This window comes from Ceratotherium simum, chromosome 33 (assembly GCF_057802395.1).
Source record: "Ceratotherium simum simum isolate JZ-2026a chromosome 33, ASM5780239v1, whole genome shotgun sequence".
NCBI classification, from domain to species: Eukaryota; Metazoa; Chordata; class Mammalia; order Perissodactyla; family Rhinocerotidae; genus Ceratotherium; species Ceratotherium simum.
The window spans coordinates 516,901-539,910 of NC_141932.1; the positions used below are offsets into that span (position 1 = coordinate 516,901).

Sequence of the window (23,010 nt, forward strand, 5' to 3'; positions counted from 1 at the left end):
CCACAATCACCTGATGCCTTGGTGTATAGATTTTGGAACCCACCTCAGACCGACCAAAGGAGAATCTCAGGTTTAACAACTTCCACCTTCAGATGGTTTTCATTCCAGCAGAGATGGAGATCCACTGCCCTTGGAAGTGCTGGGCTCTGTCTTTCCCATATCTGTGCAGAAGTCCCAGGAATGGGGTTAGTGGATCCAGGGCTCAATCCAGATTAATTGCGGCTGAAGCTCACACGACTGAGGAATCCCTCTTCAGGAAGAAGAATTGAAAAGAATTCTAAGATAAAATTAGGTGTTTGGCCTTGGAAGGGGTGCAAGAGAGTGAAAGACAGTGGAGTTTCAGCTTCTTCAACTTCATGGCAAATCCATAAAACCCGAGCCTCAAATCATAACATAGCCCAGGACTCAACCCGCGAGAACCCGAGGTGACAGAAAGGACAGTTCCCAGAAGTCTCAGTGAAACAACCAGCTCTCTAGCTCCAGCCTCTAGCTGACAAAACAGTCTCTCCTGAGAGTTGGGCTCCTGAGACACGGGCCACTCACGACGGGGCAGCTGTCTGGGAAACTCTCCCAGCCAGAAGATGGCATCCCGGAAGTGTGGGGAAGGGGGCGGGGCTTCTGCAGCAGAAGGTTCCGGGTTGCAGTTTCCGGGAGTGGCTACTCTGCCCTCAGAGTGACACTGTTGGACGGGTAGGTCTGGTTTTCCCCAGCTTGTCACCAAGGCCCTTGGGACTGGAGAGATCTCTCCAGCTGTTCCTGCTTAAGGGCCTCTGCACTTGCGGTTTGTACACCTTTTCAGAGAGGCTTGCCCCGGAGCCCTGGTTTTATTATTTATTTGCATTCAATGAGAATTTTATTTCCACAAAACAATATTATAATACTTTATAAAAATATTAAGTTTTAGGCTACCGTTATTCATTAAAAAAAGTGTTTGTGCTAGAAGGTTGTTTTTGCTACTTCCTTTTTTGGTAAGAGTTAAGATCCACATTAAGATATTGAAGACAAAAAGCTGTTGGAAAAAATCTTTAAGTGTACAAAGTTGTTTATTTTTCTTGGAAATTTAAAAAACATAACCATTTAAACTGAATACACATTAAGTTAGTGTTTTATTTCCTTATTATACAATTGATACTATAAGGAACTGCTCCATTCAGTTAAAACCTAATGAATACCATCAACTTTTCCTGGCTTATTTTTCTGAACAGAATTAGTACATGAACATATAATTTTACTATTCTTTTTTGAATTCTTGGAAAAATTATAGTATCATAGTTCACATGAAGCCCTTTAAAAATCTGATGTCACAGGTTGTAGACGTTAAGGGTAAATGATGATGGCAGTTGTCTTAGGAAGATCCTCTTGGAAGAGGGATTCAATACAAGCAGGTTACATAAACATAAGAAACCACCCCAGTTTTTAGCACCAGAGCTGTTGCCAACTGGCATGAAGTTCATCTGTCACATTTTAAAATGGTTTGAATTTCAACGTAGATACCATGGCACAGAGTTTTAAACTTAACAATTAAATGAAGTAAGTGATGGTAGTTAAAAATTATGATTCTAAAATATGGGGACCTCGTGTATTGCTTTATTTAAAGTGTGACTGTAAAGAGAATATTTGAAAACATAAATACCAGACTTTTATTTGTCAGATTCAGTTCTTTTGCTAGACACTTAAACTAGTAATGCTATTATTCAAATTTGTATTTTGAAATTTCTTTTTGAGTTAGTCTTAAAAATCTGTTTTATTTTGTATGTTTCACTGCTGCACTTAAAATGGGCAAAAACTGTCCCCCCTTTTCACCACTGTTATTGTTCTGAATAAGTTTTCCTCCTCAAATCAGCTAAATTCTAAAAGGGAAAAAATGATCACCATTAAGTATATTTAAAAAGTGAATGTAGATTTAAATACAGATTTGAAAACTGGAGTTCTAAAAATGTTTTGCATAAAAGCTGTATCACTGGAATTAGTGGGAAGCCTTAACTTAGCTATTTTGAGGCTGTAACACTCATTTAGTGTTTATGTTAAGAAAGATTAGTTTTATAGTCATACTTTATAAACCTTAATATCTCATAAAAATTTTAAATAAGCGAGGAGCTTTGAGTGCAAGAAAGCCATTTTGTCACTCCATAACATCAACATTAAACATAACATTCCATACCTCTATCTGTAAAACTTTCACATTTTCTTTTCTCATATTTCTTTTAAATATATTTTCCTCTCTTTTAGTCTATATTCAGTAAGCAAAAGTGCATTCAAGTCCCTGATCTAGTGATATTTTATATTTGTTGCACCCATCACCATAAGTACATATTAGCAATATCTCACAGTACCAGTCTATTTTTAAAGATTTTATTTATTTGTTTATTTTTCCCCCCAAAGCCCCAGTAGATAGTTGTATACCATAGCTGCACATCCTTCTAGTTGCTGTATGTGGGACACGGCCCCAGCATGGCCGGAGAAGCGGCGCACAGGTGCGTGCCTGGGATCCGAACCCCGGCCGCCAGCAGCGGAGTGCACGCACTCAACGGCCAAGCCACGGGGCCGGCCCCACCAGTCTATTTTTAAAAAGGATTGTTTAAATGCTGGGCCTTATTTTTTCATGCTATCTAAAGATTAAAAGATTTCACCTTGGATTGGATAGTACAATTTTAATTATACAGTGCGTTTTTTTTTTAATCATTGCAACCTTATAAAAGATTAACTCAACTTTCTAGTTACTTTCATTCTAAATTGAGCTATTCAGAAAATGATTAAAGTGAAAAATTTCTTCTTCTATGTTCCAGTTCCATGAGTTGGAGTATTAACACAGTGCATTATACTTTCAAATTCCACTGCTGTAGTCTAACATTTTATCAAGTTTTTTTTAATTAAAAAAATTTTTTTTGGTGAGGAAGAGTGGCCCTGAGCTAACATCTGTTGCCAATCTTTCCTCCTTTTGCTGAGGAAGATCGTCCCTGAGCTAACATCTGTGCCTATCTTCCTCTATTTTGTATGTGGGACGCCGCCATAGCATGGCTTGATGAGTAGTGCATAGGTCTGGGCTTGGGATCCGAACCTGCGAATCCCGGGCCGCCGAAGCAGAGTGCTCGAACTTAACCACTACGCGACTCGGCCTGCCCCTAATCAAGTTTTAGATGCTGTTTATATTCCTTTTTGCTTCTGAAAACCTGGCCCATTTCCATGCAATAGGAGGCATATATTAAGATTGCATATTAACTGTTCAACACAGAAAAAACTTTTGAGAATAATGAATGCAAGAAATTTTTAAAAACTGGAGTGGAATTGTTTGGTCCCATGAAGTTCCTTGATTTTAGATTTTATTATGGTAAAACTTTTTATCTCCTAAGTTGTGTCCATGATAATTTTCTCTTAATCATTCTGAGTTTGGGGAATAAAAGAAAGGAAGTGATTTATAAACAGTAGCCTTGTTGCTCTTCATTGTCATGCGATGAAGCCTTGGTTTTAATATGCCACCCCGCCCGCCCCTCAATCCACCACACACGATAATGCTGGCGTTATTTTTATCTCTGGCCAATCTTCACCTTGTCTCCTTCTCTCTACTCTGATTTACCCTGTTTATCTTCTAATGACCTTGATTGCCTGCCCTGCCCACTGGCCTGCAACCTCCATGAGGCCAGAGGCATCTTCTGTGAAGTTCATACTTGTTTAACTCTGGGTTGGGCTCTTAATACCCTTTAAAGGGGAGAATAAATAAATTAATTCCTCTTGGACAGCAAAGTCTAGAGCCTTCTCTTAAAGACCTGCTCGCCTAAAATAAAAATGACTTGGGCATGAGTGGGCGACAGTAACATGCAGAGCAGCCGTGGAAGGCAGGAAGGCCTCCCAGCAGAAATCTGATTCACTGGGTTCAGATGTGGGTGAGAGGGAACAATGTGTGGTTTGCTGGTCTCACTCTTGGCCTCTCTGAAGACAGCAAAAGCTTTCTCTATATATGACTCTTTCTCTATATATGACTATATAAGATATATATATTTCTATGTGCCAATATAAAATATGGGTGCATTAGAATGTATAGGAGCTCTTCAGAAAAGGGTCTCTTTTGTTTTAACATTTAATAGGAATGATGGTTTTATGAGTGATGCAAACAAATGGATGTTTTACATTCCCTTTATACTTTACAGCATGCTTTGGTATTCCATGAGCTCATTTAATTATCACTGCATCCTGAGAAGCAGGTAATTTATCAGTTGTGTTTCTTTAATTGGGGTTGGATTTTCTGTTACTTGCAGTGAGGCTAAGCCAAAAGGGAAATCGTTGGGTCGTGTAACTGAAAAGTCCAGGGGACTTTGTATTTCCCTTCCTTGCTTTATTTTTTCTCCATAACACTTACTGTGTAATGTGCCTACAACTTACTCATTTCTCTTTATTTTCCATCTCTTCCACCAAAATGTAAGCTCCTGAGGCCAAGAAGTTTCATCAGTTTTATTGCCTGGTGTATCATTCCAGGGTCTGGAGTTGTGCCTGGCCTATAGTTGGTGCTCTATAAATAGTTGCTGCCTGAGAGAATCAGAAACATACCGGGAAGCCAGAGGTCAGTTATTTCTCCACTCTCTATGAATCTCCCACCCAAAATGCATGTTCTTGGCTGCCAGTCACTGGAAATCCAACTCAAAATTTCCGATGCCTTGAGGATATTTTTTATTTTCCCCAACGGGGAGACCAGGAGGAGGTGAGCTCCAGGGCGGGGCCACTGGGGCTCTGCTTGAATTCTAGTTGACTCTGGGCTCTGCTGTCTTCTTTGAGTTGACTTTTTCTTCGGGATGGTTCTCCTCATACTTAAGAGATATGCTTCCTTGTTTATGTCCAGAGGAAGACAGCTCCTCCTTGCCGAAAAATGAGATGTTCCCCTTTGTCTCATTGAACCAACCTAAGCCACAGTTTCACCCCTGGACACCACAGTCACCAAGGGAATGCCTTGCTCTGATTGGCTGCAGCCTGGGTCCCTGAACCAGTCACTCACCAGAAAGATGGTGTTGCCATGACCAGCATGAGCCAAAGAGGAAACCCTGTAAATGGGGAGTCATTTTTACTGAGTCACTCGGCTGCATGGGAGGGAGAAAGGGGGTCAGAGAGGATGCTCCCTGCCCTCCGAGTCTGCTGAGAGTGCTAGACTTTAAGCCAAAGAGCAGACAAATAATGATTGTCATATGTCTTACAAAGTTTCTGGAAAGTGTTCCCTGAGGCAGAGGTCCTGGGTCTGAGATGGGAGGAAAAGTGGGCATTAACCAGTTGACAGATGGAGGGAGTGGTCCGTTAAAGAAGCAGAAAGGGTCTTTCCGCCAGCCCTGAGAAACGCGGCACATTGTGTTTAGAGCAGGGACCCTCATACTACAGAGGATTCAAGAGTCAGCCTCATCATCCACCCCAAGGATTTGGACTCATTTGTTCTGGTGCAGGGCCCAGGAATTTGCATTTATAATCAGCATCCTGGTGCTTCTGATGACAAAAGCCATCGATCCCACTGTGAGAGACACTAGTTCAGAAAAACAAACCAGGTCTAGGTGGCCGACACACAGAGATCTGTGGTAGACCAAGACCCAAAAGCAGGCAGATGCCCAATCCTGCAGCACCTTGTCTGCCAGGGTCAGGATTTCCTTTTCATCTGGAGAGTGGTAGGAAGCCACCAGAGGGGATGAGGCAGGAGTGACCCAATTGTATTTGTATTAAAACTCTCCCAGAGTGTATTAGTTACTAGTGCTGTGTAACAAATCACCCCACCACCTTGCAGAATGCAACACTACCATTTGTTTTGCTCACAGATTCAGTGGGTCAGTAATTTGGAAAGCCCACAACAGGGATGGCTTGTTTCTGCTCCCACCATGTTTGGGGCCTCAGCTTGGAACTTGAAGGCTGAGGTACTTTGAAATCTGAGAGGTTGGAGTCATCTTAAGACTTGTTCACATACATGCCCGATGAAGCTGGGAGGCCTCAGAGACTAAGACTGCTGCCTGGAGCCCCTAAGCGGAGCCTGTGTGGCTTGGGCATCCTCACAGCACGGCAGCTTCTGGGTAGCTGGACTTCTAACATGGCATCTCAGGACTCCAAGCACGAGGGTTCCAGTGAACACAGAGGAAACTGCATGGCCTTTTCTGACCTAGCCTCAGAACCCTATCCCATTCTTCAGCTTAACCTCTGTCCACTCCCTTCGGTTTTCCTGGTTGGTATTTTATTTTTGTGTCAATAATTAAGACCTATCAGCAGCTATCCAAGTCTGTCAGGTCCTCCGGGGTCAGGAGTGCACTTGCCCTGCAGTTTTCCTGACACTCTTCAGCAGGGACTCTTGTTGCTGGTTTAGGGTAGAAGCGATACTGTGGCACCTCTCCATGGCTCCCAACTCCCTGCTGTATTCCTCTTCCTGTCATTGCAGGGGTGGATGAGGAGGGGCAGAGTGGGAAGGCAGGAGTGTGCATGACTCAGTTTCCCAGTCATCTGCCATTTTCACAGGACGGCAACAGCATGTGGTTGGGTTCCATTTTTACTGACTGAATTGGAATAGAGGAGTCTTAACATCTTTTCCAAACGTAATGTTCTATGATAAGAATAACATTCCTAGAAAGCCTGAAATATGCACAGCCGGCATTGTGTATTTTCTACACTGGATTTAGGGAGAGGAGCCTGTCATGCCATTTACTTAAAGAAGCTGATTTTCCCAGCAAATCTGGTTTCCTTGAGAACAAGAAGCTACACAAGGAGAAGCACAGGGAGAGAGGGAAGAGATGTAATAAAGGAGGGAGGACAGAACAGCTGACCAAAGGACCAAGGCTCCTGCGCTGCCCTTTCAGTGCAGCCACCGGCTACACGTGGCAAATGAGCACTTGAAACGTGGCTACAGTGAACTGAGATGTGCTGCAAATGTGAAATACACACTGGATTTCAAAGACGTAGTGTACGGAAAGAAAACATAACATCTCTGTGATATTTTATATTGGCAACATGTCAAAATGGTTAACATTTGGGATATACAGGGACCAATATTAAATTAATTTCGCCTGTTTCTTCTTGCTCTTTTTTTTTCTTTTTTTTTTTGTGTGTGAGGAAGATCAGCCCTGAGCTAACATCCACGCTAATCCTCCTCTTTTTGCCAAGGAAGACCGGCTCTGAGCTAACATCTGTTGCCAATCCTCCTCCTTTTTTTCCCCAAAGCCCCAGTAGATAGTTGTATGTCATAGTTGCACATCCTGCTAGTTGCTGTATGTGGGATGCTGCCTCAGCATGGCAGGAGAAGCGGTGCGTCTGTGCGTGCCTGGGATCCAAACACGGGCCGCCAGTAGCGGAGCTTGCGCACTTAACCGCTAAGCCACGGGGCCGGCCCACTTCTTGCTCTTTTAAATGGGACTATTACAGTATTTAAAGTTACCGATGTAGCTTGCATTGTTTCTACTGGAGAGTGCTGCTAGGCACTATTTATGGATTTTCTTAAGTGGCTTTTAAATGATTCTGAAATTAATCCCAAAAAAGAGGAGGCTCTCCACAGGCATACTGAGGAACAGTGCTGGAAGACTATTTGCAACGTGGTTCCCCCCAGGGGGAAATTTCAAGTTAACTGGGAACTTATATCCTAGCATTGTGATTAGGAAAATCAAATTAATTGACATAACCCTGGCTGATGGCTGGTGACTGAAACCAGCCAATACAATTTAAATATGGGTTCTAATGAGGGTAGCAAGTCACTGTTTAAGAGTCATGGTTGTCAGGGAGACTGCCGTTAGTGGATTCAGGGCTCAATGAAATACTATGGACCTTCAAGTTAAATTATATAAAAACAAAAGCTTATTAAACACCAGGATGAAGAATCAATGAAAAACAGTTCAATAGAAGATAACTTGTACATTTCTCAAAAGAGAGAAATCTTGCAAAACATCAGGTTCCCATGTGGAGGTGCTATTGCTCATAAGATGGTGGCTTACCAAAGGAAAAATCTTCCTCCTCTTGTGAAACAGCAACATCTGTGTTCCTAATGCCTATGAGTCCTGTAGAGAAACTGATGGCAAGAACAGAGCAGCAAAAGCCATCTCAGAATCTGCAAGATTCCACGGAAGTGGCTTTACATTTCAAGTCTTCCTATACCAATCTTTTCAATCCCATTGCATATAATTTATTGCAAAATAATGCAGATAACTAATTTAAAATCTGCTTATAGTACACGGATACTCTGTCATATGGAATTCAAATCTGTGAGACTGGTTGCCATGTACCTTGATCAAACAATTTACACACAAATCAGAAAACTTTGTACTGACAGTTGAGTATCCATGGTGATTCCATAAAGATGCCACTCATGTCTGGAACACTCTGCCATATTGTTTGTAGAGTTTATCAGAGTCAACTTGCACCATTCATAAGCACTTTCCCCCCTAAGAATGTAATGTGCAGTAATGATAAATTCTGGCTGCATTTGGTTCTTTTATATGAAAGGCATTTGTTGGGTTTCTCACCACTTTGAAAATCTCTGGTTTGGAATATGGTGAATCCTTGGACAGATGCCATCCCCGGATCCACTACATTTTTTCCATTTCTCTCTTTTGTAGGTTCTATGATGTAGCATTTGTGGGCACTCATGGCTGAAGGTTCTCCACATTGATTGCACATGTCCCTGCTATTTGGATGACCTGATATCCAGGGATAGACTACATAGAGCTCAGTATCCCTACCATCATTTCCCTCAGTATGAACTCTGAGGGTGTCTGAGGAGTGTGTTGAGTATGAAAGCTTGTGTATAATATTTTTCTCATGAGTATCACTGGGTCAAATCTAGTAAGGGATGAGCGATGGCTTAAGACTTTCCCGTGTCGTCGCACATGTCGAGCGGGTCTAACCCAGTATGAGTTCTCTGGTGCTTGGTGAGGGAGGAGCTGTGTGTGAACGCTTTCCCACAGTCCCTGCACTCATACGGCTTCTCTCCTGTGTGGATCCTCCGGTGCTGAGTCAGGTGGGTGCTCTGCCTGAAGGATTTTCCACAGTCCTGACACTCGTAGGGCTTTTCCCCCGTGTGTGTCCTTTCGTGCTGGCTGAGTGATGAGCTGTGACTGAAGGATTTCCCACATTCGTTGCACCCATAGGGCTTTTCCTTGGTGTGAATCCTCTGGTGCTCTATGAGAAGGGAGCTCTGGCTGAAGGCTCTGCCACACTCGGTACATTCGTAGGGTTTTTCTCCTGTGTGGATCCTCTGGTGCTGAATGAGGGGGGCAAGCTGGCTGAAGGCTCTGCCACAGGCATTACATTCATAGGGCTTCTCCCCGGTGTGGATTCGCTGATGCTTAGTTAGCGAGGAGCTATGACTGAAGGCCTTGCCGCAGTCACCACACTCATAGGGCTTCTCCCCTGTGTGGATTCTCTGATGCTGAGTGAGGTGTGTGCTCTGCCGGAAGGCCTTCCCGCACTGGCTGCACTCGTAGGGTTTCTCTCCTGTGTGCGTCCGCTCATGCTGGCTGAGTGACGAGCTGTGACTGAAAGTTTTCCCACACTCGTTGCACCCATAGGGCTTCTCTCCTGTGTGAATCCTCCGATGCTCCGTCAAGAGTGTGCTCTGGCTGAAGGCCTTCCCGCACTCATTACACTCATAGGGCTTCTCTCCCGTGTGCGTCCTCTGATGCTGAATCAGCGGTGTGATCTGGGTGAAGGCTTTGCCACACTCGTGGCACTCATAGGGCTTCTCCCCGGTGTGGATCCGCTGGTGTTTGGCCAAGGAGGAGCTGTGGCTGAAGGCCTTGCCGCACTCTCCACACTGATAGGGTTTCTCCCCAGTGTGGATGCGCAGGTGCTGGGTGAGGTGGATGCTCTGCCGGAAGGCTTTCCCGCACTCGTTGCACTCGTAGGGCTTCTCGCCTGTGTGTGTCCGCTCGTGCTGGCTGAAGGAGGACCTAAAACTGAAGGATTTCCCACATTCGCGGCACTCGTAGGGCTTCTCGCCAGTGTGAGTTCTCTGGTGCTGGATCAGTGGGGCGATCTGGTTGAAGGTCCTCCCACACTGAGTGCACTTATAAGGTTTCTCACCAGTATGGATTCTCTGGTGTTTTGTAAGTGCCGAGCTGTTTCGGAAACCTTTTCTGCATTCGTGACATTGATAAGGTCTCTCTCCCGTGTGTGTTCGGTGGTGTTCGATGAGTGCTGAGCTGTGACTAAAGGCCTTTCCACATTCCTGACACTCGTAGGGTTTCTCTCTTGCATAGGTTTTCTGTTGGGCATTTAACTTTGAGTCCAGATTCTCCCTCTTTCCATGTGTCCCCCACATGTGGGGGCCTTGTCTTTCAGGAGTCATTGGCTGAGTTAGGAGGCTGGGGCTCAGACCTCTGTTTTCCCCAAGCGCATTCCCCTCCTGCTGCTCCTGAAAGGGTATCTCCTCAGGTGTGAAGGCCGCCTGCACCACACAGCCATCTAGGCTCTCATGACTCTGTTCCCAGTGGCCCTCAGCATCTCCCTGCTCAGGGCACCACAGACTATCCCAGAAGAGCCTTTCTACCAGGACCCTGTTGGGTATTTCTTCAGTGATGTCTTGTTTTGGAGCTGACAGTTTGGTTTTGGGTCTAGTTTCCAAGTCTGAAAGAAACAAAACACAGAATGTCCCTTAATCCCAGTTCTGGGGGAAGAATTTGTGGTGGGTGGGCTGATGGAAGGATAAACTGATAGTTTTGAAAGGTTCAAGGCACAAGTGGCTTTTACCATTTAAAAACACAGTTTTGCATGTCAGGGAAGGAACAGGAGAGGGAAGCAGAGAGAATGACCAGGGTGCGGGAGCTGTACATGGGGGGTGAGCTTTGCGAGAGGAGCAGAGAGAATGAAGGTGGGGAGAGGGTGCTGAGGAGACAGAGAGCCTTCAGGGAAATCATCAACAGATGCCCCAGGCTTGGAAAAAGCAGAGTGATAGCCAGGCTCAGGCTAAAGCCGCCTCCACCGTGCCAGGTGGTGATGAGAGGAAAAGCCGCCACCTGGGGAAGGCCCGCCAGCCAGCCTTCCCCTGCTCAGATCTGGGTTCTTCTCGGCGGCCTCTCACTGATGTGCCTCCTCACCCAGACGTAGAGAAACCATCAGCTCCCCTAGACTGGAGACAGCTGAGATGCCAGCACTAGGAGCATGGAGAGACGACCTGTGGGGCATCAGAGGACTTGGATCTGGTTTATTTCGCCTGTCTCACTAATGCCGGGGCTCCCCAAGGGTGGGGCTTCTGTCCACCTTGGCCACCACCATACCCCCAGACCCCAGCAGAGGTCAACAGACATGCTGAGTGAACAAACAAATGCGCTCCCTCTGCCTCCTTCCTGGCAAGACAGGCTTTGTGCCTGGTACCCAGCCCTGTCTGCGCAGCCATGGCCCAGAGCATGCTGCCCCCACCCAACACAGCACTGGCCTAAAGGAAAGATGGGGGCACCTTTCCCATTTATGTTACAATCTACTGAAAAGTTAAGAATAAAAAAGAAGGTCAAGCCAGGTGTGGCTGGCACGTCCAAATCCCTGAACCCGGGAATACGCTGTCCTTGCATGTCAAGGAGGAACTGAGGTTGCTACTCATGTGACATTAGCTAATCATCTGAGATGACCTTGGATTAGCGGGGTGGATCTGACATAATCACAAGGTTCTTAAATGTGAAAGAGGGAGGCAGGAGGGTCAGAGTGACACGATGGGAGACGACGTGACCACCCATTGCTGACTGTGAAGATGGACAAGGCCATGAGTCAAAGAATGTGGGCGGCCTCTAGAAGCTGGAAAATGAAAGGGAACAGATTCTCCCCAGACCCTCCAGAAGGAATGCTGCCCTGCTGACACTGATTGTAGCCCAGCGAGACCTATTCTGGACTTCTGACCCATAAGGTAAGCTGAGTTGCTTTAAGCCACGGAGTTCCTGGTAATTTATCACAGCAGCTACAGGAAGCTAATATACTGGGTAAGGGCTGGTTATTATTTGAGGCTGGGGAGACCTGGGGACCCCCTCCCACACACTGGCCATCCTTCTCGGGCCCTGGCGATGGGTCAGAGCCTGATGCCAGTGGGCAACCACCTACCAGAGGGCCAGGACCCCCACTTCCTGCAGAGGTGCTTGAGGTCTCAGGAGATGGACAAGAGGTATGAAGAGCAGAACCGCCCAGCCAACCTATAGGCACAGAGCAGAGCCCAGCCGGGATCCAGTGACCCACAGATCACGAGTCATTAATGAGTCTTTTGTCTAAACCACTGAGGCTAGAGTGTTTTTTACACGGCAAGAGCTGACTGCTGCACCACCTCAGGGCCTTTGCACTTCAGTTCCTCTGCCTGGAATTCTGTCCTCCCAGATGGTTTCATGGCTGCACTGTTCTCATTGTTCAGGCTTCAGCTCACATGTCACCCCCTTGGGAAGGCGAGCCCTCATCTCTCTGCTCAAGTCCTCCCAGCCCTGGTCTCCACCGCAGCACCTGCTTTCATTTTCTTAGCCTTTCTCACAATCTGTACTCATCGTGTTAACTGTTGTTATTACTATTTTAGCAATTATTGTGTGCCCCTTTCCCTCACCAAGAACGTAAATTCAGTGACAATGGGCACTCACCTCACTCACGGCAAGAGGGGTGCGTGGTGAGTGTTCACTGAAAGTCAGTTTGCTCTGCAGAATCCGAGAGCAGGTATGGAGAGAACCTGGGGCTGGGGGGCAGCCCTCGGCCTCAGGGCTCTCACCTCACCTGGGCACACACCTTGGGGAACGCCCTTGTCCACTGCCCACGGCTCCACTGCCTGCTCCAGCTGGGAGATGACGTCCGGCTTCAGGAGCCAGTGTCCTGCTCGGGGGAGACCTGCGGAGTCAGTACTTGTGTCCCTTCCAGCCCTCTGCCCACTCCACCCTCAGTCTCCCAGGACCCAAGGGCTGGGGGCCTTGAGAGGCCACAGCTGCTGTGGTGACAGCCCCTGACATTCCTTGGGGACCTGCTCTCCCACTCTCGTCCCTGACCCCACCCCTGGCCCCGGGGTGGACATGTGGCCCAGGCCTAGCCAATCAGAGCTCTGCTTCCTCCCCCACGTGCTGGCAACAATGACCAGCGTGGCAGGGACCTGGCTGTCAAACCAAGACGACCCAGGCATCTTCAATGGGGGCCTAGGACACAGACCCTGCCTCTTCCGCTGCTCTCGGACCCAGGAGAGGGACCCCGGCAGCTGTCTTGTCACCTGCAGAGGGGCCCACCTGAGAATGGAGGCAGAAGGAGGTGCAGAGGGACGGGCTCCTGACAGCATCACAAGGGCACGACCCAGGCCTACCCTGGGATTCTGTGGTCATGGGGCCCAGGACACCCCTCTTACCCAATGGTTTTCTGCTTCTGGCATTTTCTGGAAGGATCTGTAAATTGGACCAAACACATCCTAACTGATATTCCCTACACTAAAACAGGTCCCTGAAGTCCAAGACACACCCCACGTATTTGTTTTTAAGGCCTAGACCTACCCCCACTTTTAACCCAGGAGACTCAGAGCCTGTGCCGGGGGCAGACCATCAGGGGCATGGGTGTGGCCCACAGAGACTAGGAGCCTGAAGGTCTCCAGCATCACATCGCAGTACAGGGTCCTCTGGGCAGGCTCCAGTTGCCCCCACTCCTCCCGGGTGAAGTCCACAACCACGTCCTCAAAGGTCACTTGCTCCTGAAACACCACACATGAGTGCCCTCCACCAGGCTGAGCATGGCACTGGCTGCTGGTGGGAGCAGCTGGGTGGGAGGGGGTCTTCCCAGGCCTAGGGATTTGGGTCAGGTTTTTCCTGCGTGTCCTGGGGGCTCTGGAGGAAGGGGGAATCTTAGGATGTAAGAAGACACACCCCGTCTTCCAGCAGTTTGGCTGGAGAAAAGTCTCTTGAAGTAAGAAACGCTGCTGAGGAGTCAACAATGAAGGGGACAGTCCTGGGCATGCTGGGGTCACCAGGAACTGTCTTGTGTGGGAGGTCCCTCGGAGTGGCAGCTGTGTCTGGGCAGCGGGGGAAGGGAGCACCTGGAAAACTGTCAGGTTAGATCCCTGCCTCACCCTTGTGGCCAAAATAACATCCTGACGGGTCCAAGATACATAACGAATGACACAAAGCTCTTGAAAAAAAGAGATTAAAGGAAAAACTTTGGGGTGGAGACAATCTTTCTAAGCATGACACAAAACCCACATGTTCCCTTCCTCCTGTATTCGTTATCCATTGATGTGTAACAAATTACCCCAAAGTTAGTGTCTTAAAGCAACACCCATTTATTATCTCATAGTTCCGCAGGACAGAACTCCAACAGGGCACGGCTGAGTTCTCCGCTCGGGTCTCATAGGACCAAAATCAAGGTGTCAGCCAGACTGTGTTCTCGTCCGGAAGCTCTGGGGAAGCATTCTTGTTGCTGACAGAAATCAGTTCCTTGAGGCTGTAGGACTGAGGTCCCTGTTTTCCTGTGAGCTGTTGGCCAGAGGTCACTCTGAGCTCCTAGAAGCCGCCCCTCTCCATGACAGCTTATAACATGGATATTTGCTTTCTTCTGGGCAACCAAATGCGTATCTCCAACCTCCTCGCCTGCAACCAGCCAGGGAAAACGCTCTGATTAGGTCAGGTCCACCCGGACTACCTCCCTGTCCTCAGGCCAGTTGTGTTACACAATGTAACGCAGTCACAGGAGTGCCATCTCATCCTAGTAACAAGTTCCAGGGACTCTGCAGGGCATGTACACTGGGGGGCAGGAAATCTGGGGGCCACCTAAGAATTCTGATTACCACACTCCTCTCCAAGAAAGAGTTGAGATATTCAACTAAGTAAAAAAGTATGCACTGCCAAAACCACCATAAACAAATCTGAAGAACAGACGGCCAACTAGGAAATATATGTGCAATGTGTGATGAACCTGGGGCACTAATTTCTTTCCTTAATACATAAAAAGCACCTAGAAATCAACAAGAGAGAAGCCAACCACAGCAATCAAATGCTGAGTGACAGACAAGAGCCAGAAGGGAGCCCATTTCCTCAGAGAATGGAAGGCAGCTCCTCCCTGCTGCCCACGCTGGAGGTGCCTCCTTCATCTGGGTGACCTGCCTGGTCTCTACCCGCCCCTGGGTTTGTGTCTGGATTCGGCAGGGCGGGGACAGTGGCCCCTGTGTCTGGCCAAATGGGAGTAAAGGTGACAGAGGCTGATGTGTACAGAGCATGTATGACGGGCTGAGCACTAGGCTACAGCAGTTGAGGATTATTAGAGGGGGCTAAGCTTCACTAAACATAAGAATATGTACAAGAAAACGACAATAACTAAAACCTGTGCAGTGGGCAGGGAAAGAGGAGCTCAACAAAACAGCTCAGCTTAAAACCAAGTGCTAATATAGGAAAGAAGGAACCCAAATTAGTTAGGAAGAGGAAGATCGCTCAGGTAACATACCGGTGATAACTGTTTAGCCACATGCAGGGAAAATCTCCCACATCCTGGAATATATTCTAGATGAATTACAGAAGATTTAAAAACCAACCCAGTAAAAGCACCTCCCACGTCACCCATGCCAGGCCCTGGACCAATACTTCATCACATTTAATCTCCTCAGCAACCTCGTGAGAGGTTCATGCCACTGCGAGCCCGTTTCACAGAGGCTGGGGGAGCGTACGTGTCTTGCCCAAAGTTATAAAGCCAGCAGGTGGCGAGTCCAAGGGTTGCACCTGTGCGAATGTATTCAGAATTTGTTCCCTATGTAAATGAAATTCAAGTATAGGAAGACCCACGTATAAGAGGCAAGTCAGTGTGGTCGTGGGAGAATTTCAAATCAGTGGACGTGCTGGGTCAACTGGCCGTCTGTTTAGGGAGTAAAAAATCACTTGATCCCTACCTCATACTGTAAATAAAAATAAATTTCAGAAATCTTAAAGAGCTGAATGTAAAAACGAAAAAAGTTGGAGCAGTATAGGCCATTAGTTTAATAACCCTGGGACAGATAAAGTCTTTACAGATAAGATATGAAACACTAAAAGTCAGAAAGAGGAAAAATGAGTGTAACAGACAGAATAGCGTCTCCCCAAAAATGTTCACGTCCTAATCCCTGGATTACATGGCAAGATGGAATTAAGGTTGCTAATCAGCCAATCTTAAAATAAGAAGATTATCCTGGAATATTCTGGTGCCCAATATAATCACAGGGGCAGAGCAGGCAGAAAAGTCAGTGTCACTGGAATGAGACGTAAGGAAGACTCAACTGGCCAGTGCTAGCTTTGAAGATGGAAGGGGGCCGGGAGCCCAGCAACACGAGTGGCCTCTAGAAGCTGGAAAAGGCAAGGAAGTGGACTCTCCTCTAGACAAGGAACACAGCCCTGCTGACACCTTGATTTTAGAGCAGTGAAACCCATTTCAGATTTTGGATCTCCAGAACTATAAAATAATAAACGTGTGTGGTTTTAAGCTACCAAATTTGTTGGGATTTGTTACAGAATCAATAGGAAAATAATACATTTAGCAATCAAAATTAATGACTTCTGGATGATAAAAGTCATTACGAGCCACCGATGACAGCAGAGGACCGATGACAGCAGAATAAGTATTTGCAACATAAATGAAAAGGATTGGTGGCCTTGTAAAGCGCTGACGAACCAGTAAGCAAAGGCAAACAAAAGGACAGAGACCCTGCCCTTCAGACAGGAGGAGGGGTGAGGACAGAGGCAGGAAGTGCTTTCACAATCAACAGTTCGTTTTAAACGCATATGTTTGTTACTCCAGCAATTCCACCTCCCCTTCCCCCAAGAACCTGGCACATAACGGGCAAGCTGGACACCACCAGCGGGGGAGCAGCCAGACGAGCCAGGTTCACCCACACAGGAGAAACCTGCCCAGCATAAGACGGGGAACAGCCTTCCAGATGGAGAAATCCCGAATTGTGGGACGTCCCCAGCACAGTACTATTTATGTAAAATGAAGTGAAACAAAGCTCCATGCCCATATGTCAGAAAAAGCACATATAAACACAGGGGAAAGGAGGCGCACAGAGGCGACACCAGGGGCAGCTTTAGACAGAAGCTTGGCAGGGGGGCGGTGCTGGGGAGCAGGGGGACTTTCTAAACATTGCCTGACATTTTTACAATGAGAACATCACTAGGTGCACTGTGTGGCCTCCAAAAATAAACCAGCCAACTCATCAAGCTAGAAATCACCATGGAAAATTTCAGGTTTTCGATACAAAACTAAGAACTTTAAATTTCTGAAAGTTAAAAAAAAAATTCAGAGCAAACACATAGATGGCACCTGGTCTGTGCCGGGCACTGTGTGGAGACACACAGGATTGCTCACTTAACAACCCCACACCCTGGGGACCACATCCACCCGCTGTTCACCCCACGACGCCAACCAAGTCGCACGTAATCACCCAGTGAGGAGAGGGCTGCGCCAGGATGCCCACCCGGGTGTCTGGGCCCAGCGCTGGCCTACTGGCCCGGCGGCCGACCCTGAACAGGCCCGGGGGCTGAAGTGGGGTTTCTGGGCCTCTTGGGCAGGTAAGGAGTCCAGCCTCCCTTCTGGTTCCTCCTGGACAAACACAGGACCCGAGATGTCACAGCAGCGTCAACTGAGGCAGGGGAACGAGGGCGCCCGGGGACACCTCAGGTGGAGTGTCCACTGGTGTCCATACAGTCACCTAGCCTCACACTCATGGAAATGACACTGTGCAGATGGTGCCTGAGTAAAAGAAGAGGGGCCAAGGACAAGGGTGGGGGTCTCTGGTGGCAGGACCCCCGGGACCGCTTCCTAGTCTTTACTTTTGGACCTTTAAAAATTGGGGCAGAAACATGACCCTCAGAGAAAGGTGGGGAGGGTTCTGGGGGTGTGAGGTGGTTCTCGGGGCGGGTCCCACGCCAGCCATGTTTTCTGAGGGTCCCCCAGGAGGCGGTTCTCCCGTCACTGGTTGGGACTTCAGGATTTTCTTCCAGGTCGGGCGCAGACTCCCGCCACGGAGGGCTTTTCATTTCACTGGACCGAGGGCTGCGGCCGGCCGGGGGGCGTAGGCCAGGCTGACGGTCTCACCTTGATCCTGGGGGTCACGGACGCATGACGGGGAGTCATGGGCACAGGGGGCCCCAGGTCCTGGACCAGGCCCAACTGGCGGACTCAGCCTCTGCTGGAACTTCTGCCACCTGAGGAGGGCGACCAGGGCCAGAGGGCATGAACCAGGCTTCTGGGGGAACGCTGTCAAGACCGGGGCCCTGGACCCAGGTGCATCTTTTCACTGCTCTGCATCTCCCTGCCCCGACCCTGTGCCTGCCCCTGCCCCTGCCCTGCCCCTACCCCTGCCCTGGTCCCTACCCCCGTCCCTGCCCTGGTCCCTGCGTCTGTCAGGCCCTGGAGGGGAGGCGCCCCCGGGGAGCGCGTGCCCGCCCGGTGCAGTGGCTGCTGTACCACTCAGGGAGCCACTCAGACAGGTGTGCGGGCACAGCAGGCTTTCTCTTGTCTGCCTGTTTCCTCCACGTTTTCCAGACTCGGCAGGTCTTGCTCGGTGGTTATCTGCGGAGTCCTACTGAGCGCAGGGTGCTGTGTAAACGAGCCATGCCGGGCTCGTGGCGCCTGGCAGACCAGGCGAAGCTGGCAGACCAGACTGAAGACCCCAGCAGGGCCAGTGCCCTGGAGAAAAGGGAGGCGCCACTGGAGCGGCCAGCAGGGATCCGAAGAGCCACCACGGCAGGAGGTGACCGGGCACGGGGTATCCCAGGGGCAGAGGGTCTGAGCCGGCGGCGTCCTGAGCTCAGGCCGGGCTCAGCCACTCCCAGCTGGGGGCCTCATGGGTGAGCCCCTCTGTGCCTTGGTTTCCTCCTTGTTCCCACCGCATGGGGCTGATGTGGGGGTTCAAGAGGGTGACACGTGTCCAGCACTGACCACAGGGTTCAGAACATTCATCGTTCCACCCCTTCACTGAGCACCTGCTGTGTGCTGGCCTTTGCACGCGGCAAAAACAGCCAGAACTTCTTCCCAAGGGCCCTGGCCCCAGGCAGCTGACCTAGTAGGCCTTGTTCTCACTCTTCCTGCTACACGTGTGCCTGCCCTTCACGGAAAGTGCCTGGCGTGGTCCCACCTCTGGGCCTTTGCTCATGCTGCTCCCTCTCCCTGGAACATTCTTTCTGTGGGCCTCAACCTACCCCCTCCTTTCCTGCAGGTTTCTGCTTGGGGGCCACCTCCTCAAGGAGGCCTCCCGGGCTGTGCTGGTTAATGCCTGGTCCCCAAGCCCATCCTCTTGTGGGCCTCGTTTCCCTGCACAACACTTGGCATATTTACTTTCCTCATAGACTGTGAGGCCCACAGGGATGGCAACTTCTGCTCGTCCTGTCTGTCCTGCACCCACAGTGCCTGGAATGGTGCCTGGTTCCTGGCAGCTGCTCAGGACATGTCTGTCAAGTGACTGGATGAAGAGAGCGAGAAAGTGCCAGACACATCAGTGGGACGGGTGAGCGATGTCTACTAGGGAGCATGGGGCAGGTGGGGAAATCCGGGAGGTCCTCTTAGAGGAGGTGAGGTGTGAGATCTGGAGGAGGACGAGGAGCTGGCTAAAGCACAGTCCTGGCAGGGGGCAGAGTGAGGGCAAAGGTCCTGAGGCCAGAACCAGCCCAGTGGGAACACAGATCAGGGCCTGAGGGTGGCGGTGTACTCACCGGGACCCCGGCAGCGAGGAGACCAGCGGTCATTCCCTCCTCCTCTCGCCTCTTACGGGAACAGCTGGCTCCTCTGCAGGCAGTTCTGGGGGGAAAGGGGAAGTGAGAGGCTGGGCAGGCGCTGTGATGACCAGAAACCCCCGCCCTGGAAGCCCTGTGTGCAGGGAGGAGGAAGAGCCTGGAGCCCAGCACCCAGGCCAAACTCAGCCGCAGTGAAACCTCGGGCTGGCATTTTCCGAGCGCCTGCGGTGTGCCCAGTGCCATTCCGGGTGCTATTCCGGGCACTGTTGAAGGATGATCTCAGACTCTCCCACCCCACACTGCAGACAGGGAAATGGAGGGCCAGGGTGGGCAAGGGGCACGCCTCCAGCGGCACAGATGATTTCAGGGTGAGGACTATTTCTGTTACTATGACACAAAGCCAGACAGTTCTGGGGTCCCTGGGCACGGTTTGGTGTGCCTTGGTTTCCCTCTCCCATGAGGGCTGTGACCCAGCACGGAGATGACAGGAACTGAAGGGTGAAAGGGCTGCAAAGGGTGCAGGCAGTGGTCCCCCATGAGGTGACTGCGCAGGAGGGAAGCCCCTGCTTCGTGAGCACCTCCTTAGCGCCCACTACACGCAGGGCCCTCCCGGGGTTTATAAGCTAATCCTTGGCCGGCTGCCCAAAACGAAACAGGCCAACGGCAGGACGTGTGCCCCTGGCTCTCTGTGCCTGTGCATCCCCGAATCTGCCCAGCCCTGCTGTGCCCGCTGTCTTCACTGAAGTTTCCAGGCTGGCAGTTACCTTGTTCAGCCATGTGTTTACAGGTTTCTTATCATCTCCCTGAACCCCTGTGGGCTCCGGGGGTCAGAGACAATGTTGGGGTCTCCACAGAGGCTCTCGGGCATAAGACGGGGCCTAGCCCCCAGGACATCTAAATATATGTTTGCTGAATTAATGAAAGAGCCCGGATGGTGCCTGACACGCAGTCAATGCTAAGTAAAAGCTTAATATAATGAATCTGTTTTCTGGGTCCCAGGCGCCTGGGATTAAAACCTTGTGCTTTTGGTCTTCCTCGCCTTCACCCTGTAGGGACAGAAGCCCCCTTAGGAAGGTGAGGCTCCGGAGATGACTCCGTGGTGGGGCCTCGGCCTTCCCCACCCTCCAAACCCCGGACGTCCCACCGAAGCAGCGGAGGGATGCAGGTCAGGCCGGCTCGTCTTTGAAGGGTCTGGCCGGCTGTCTCTCCGACTGTGCCCCCAAGCCACGAGACCCTGACCCCTTCCGCCAAAGCCAGGACCCCACCCTGCCCCAACGCTCCTTTCGGACCCCGAGCCCCACCAAACCCGGGCCCCGCCCACTCGGCCCCGCCCCCACCGCCCCGAGGCGACCGGCCCCAGCCCAAAGCAGCAAAGGGGACTCGCCACAGACGCCCGTAGCTGGAGACACACCCTGGCAGGAGCCCCAGAGAAGACCCCAGATTCCTGCCTGGCTCGGCCTCCCGCGGCCCGGCCACCCCTAATCCCACTTACTCGCCGGACGGCAGGACAAAGACCGCGGCCGCCACCAGCCGGCAATGCGGCTGCACAGGCAGACGCCGAACTACATCTTCCAGAAGGCCGCGCGCTCACTTCCGTTTACTCCGGGCTCGGCCCGCCCCCGCCCGGGACTCGAACTGCAGTAGCCAGGCTCGGAATCTGAGCGCGGCCTCGCGGACTCCCACCAGGCTCAGCCTCCCCTCCTCTTCCCGACCCCACTCACCCGCTAGAGGGCAGCACTGAGGCCGCGGCCACCATCAACTCGGGCTGCACCTGCCAAACTACATCTCCCTGAAGGCGGCGCGCGCGCTTCCGGGCGCTTCTGTGCTCGCCCCGCCCCCGCCCGGGGGCCGAGCTGCTGGGGTCGGATCCGAGCTCGGCCACTCAGACCCTGCCGGCCTCATCCTCGCCGCCCCCGAAACCTTCCTACATCGCACTCCCTCGTCTAATGACAGGACAAAAGGCATGTCCGCCGCTGGCAGGACTGCGCCTGCGCGGGAGGGCGCCGAACTACAACTCTCAGAGAGCCACACGCGGGTCTTGTGCGCATCTGCCTCGGCGCGTCGTATTATTCCGGGCAGGAATTCGAGTCCTGACGTGCATGCGTGTCACCTTCATAAATATTCTCTGCCCGCCTGCTGCTTGAGGGGCCTTGCGAACGTCGCCTCCGCGCTCTTACGACAGGTGACTGACTGGGGGACTAATTTAGACAGAGTAGCCAGGGAGAGTGAGGGAGGACGTTGAGCAGGGGCAGTGGGAAGATCCTGGGAAGTCTCCCAGACAGGACACAGCACGGGCAATGCCGGGGTGGAAAGGCCTAGGTGTGCTGGAAGAACGCCAGAGGCCAGTGAGGAGAATATTGTGAGCGTCCAGGTGAGTTCTCCGGCACAACTCACGCTGCTTTAATATTGAAAACTGTACCGTAAACTTTATTGTAAAACAAACCACTGTTTAAAAAAACACACAAAAAAATTAAAACAAAAACATTCACTAAGATTCCAAACGCAAGAGCCGTTTACATTTTGCTGCGCTGACCCAGCCTTGGACAGTTCCCAGGTTTCAGTACATGCTTATAGGAAACAACACTTGCTAGACACTTTAACTTTTTAAAACTACTTAATACATGGCTAGGTAATTGTCAAAATTGTGCATTTGAACAGCAGCATAATATTCAAAGCTGGTGTGCCCTCACTGGGTGAGTTTGTCATTTGCTGAACATTGACTAAGGCCTGCCAGGCGCTAGGTCTAGGGTGCAGAGCAAACAGCGTACGAAGTGCGGACATGCACCACCTGGAATGGTGTGTACTGGATCTGGACTCACTTTGACCGATGTCCGTGGAAGGTCCGTGGAGCAGTGAGTGGAAAGAATCTAAGAAAACCCAGGCTGCGCCATGTGCGTTTGCCCTTTTAAGAAACAATGCAAGCCAGGGCTTGTGTGCTGGCTTTAAAGCTGAGAAAAAGTTTCAAGACTGGGTATTTTTCTTTTTGACTGAAACAATTATTTCTTTGAAACAACGCCAACTCCGAAAACAGCAGAGAAGATAATAAGAGTTCTGATGTTAGGAAAAAACCTAGCTGGTTACATTTTCTTTACACACACATAGACACTTGAAAGATATGGCTGGTTCACATATGAGTGAAAGACTTCAAATTTCACAAGCCCTAAACCAGTGGTTGCTATGAAGAGATCAGATAGGTGGCTCCAAGTCAGAATGCACTGATGTCAACAGAGCAAAGGCAGGCCTGTTGGCTTTTCTCTAAGGGGGTCTGTACCTGACCCGAAAGACCGGAAGGGCCCACATTTGTGATTGTTGTACTGAAAGTCCACCTGCTCTTCTCTCTACTGCAGGAAGAAGGCTTTAAAATGTACATAAAATAATCAGTCATAAAATGTCAATT

General features: G+C 50.0%; 1 protein-coding gene across 7 annotated transcripts; it reads right to left on the reverse strand.

Moving 5' to 3' along the window:
- Positions 1-1,059: 1,059 nt before the first annotated feature.
- ZNF135 (zinc finger protein 135) lies at positions 1,060-21,393 on the reverse strand. 7 transcript variants are annotated; one of them, XM_087421984.1, is made up of 6 exons: positions 21,335-21,393; positions 19,593-19,677; positions 17,977-18,086; positions 13,283-13,319; positions 12,670-12,765; positions 1,060-10,560 (listed from the first exon to the last, which is right to left on the reverse strand). In XM_087421984.1, the coding sequence occupies exons 3-6, from the start codon at positions 18,013-18,015 to the stop codon at positions 8,798-8,800; spliced, it is 1,935 nt and encodes a 644-aa protein (XP_087278110.1). In that variant the 5' UTR covers positions 18,016-18,086; positions 19,593-19,677; positions 21,335-21,393; the 3' UTR covers positions 1,060-8,797. The 7 variants fall into 7 exon arrangements, with proteins under 7 accessions (XP_087278110.1, XP_087278111.1, XP_087278109.1 ...); XM_087421985.1 differs by lacking the exon at positions 21,335-21,393 and adding an exon at positions 21,106-21,183 and having other exon boundaries at positions 12,682-12,765; XM_087421983.1 differs by lacking the exon at positions 21,335-21,393 and adding an exon at positions 21,106-21,183.
- Between the last annotated feature and the right edge of the window lie 1,617 nt (positions 21,394-23,010).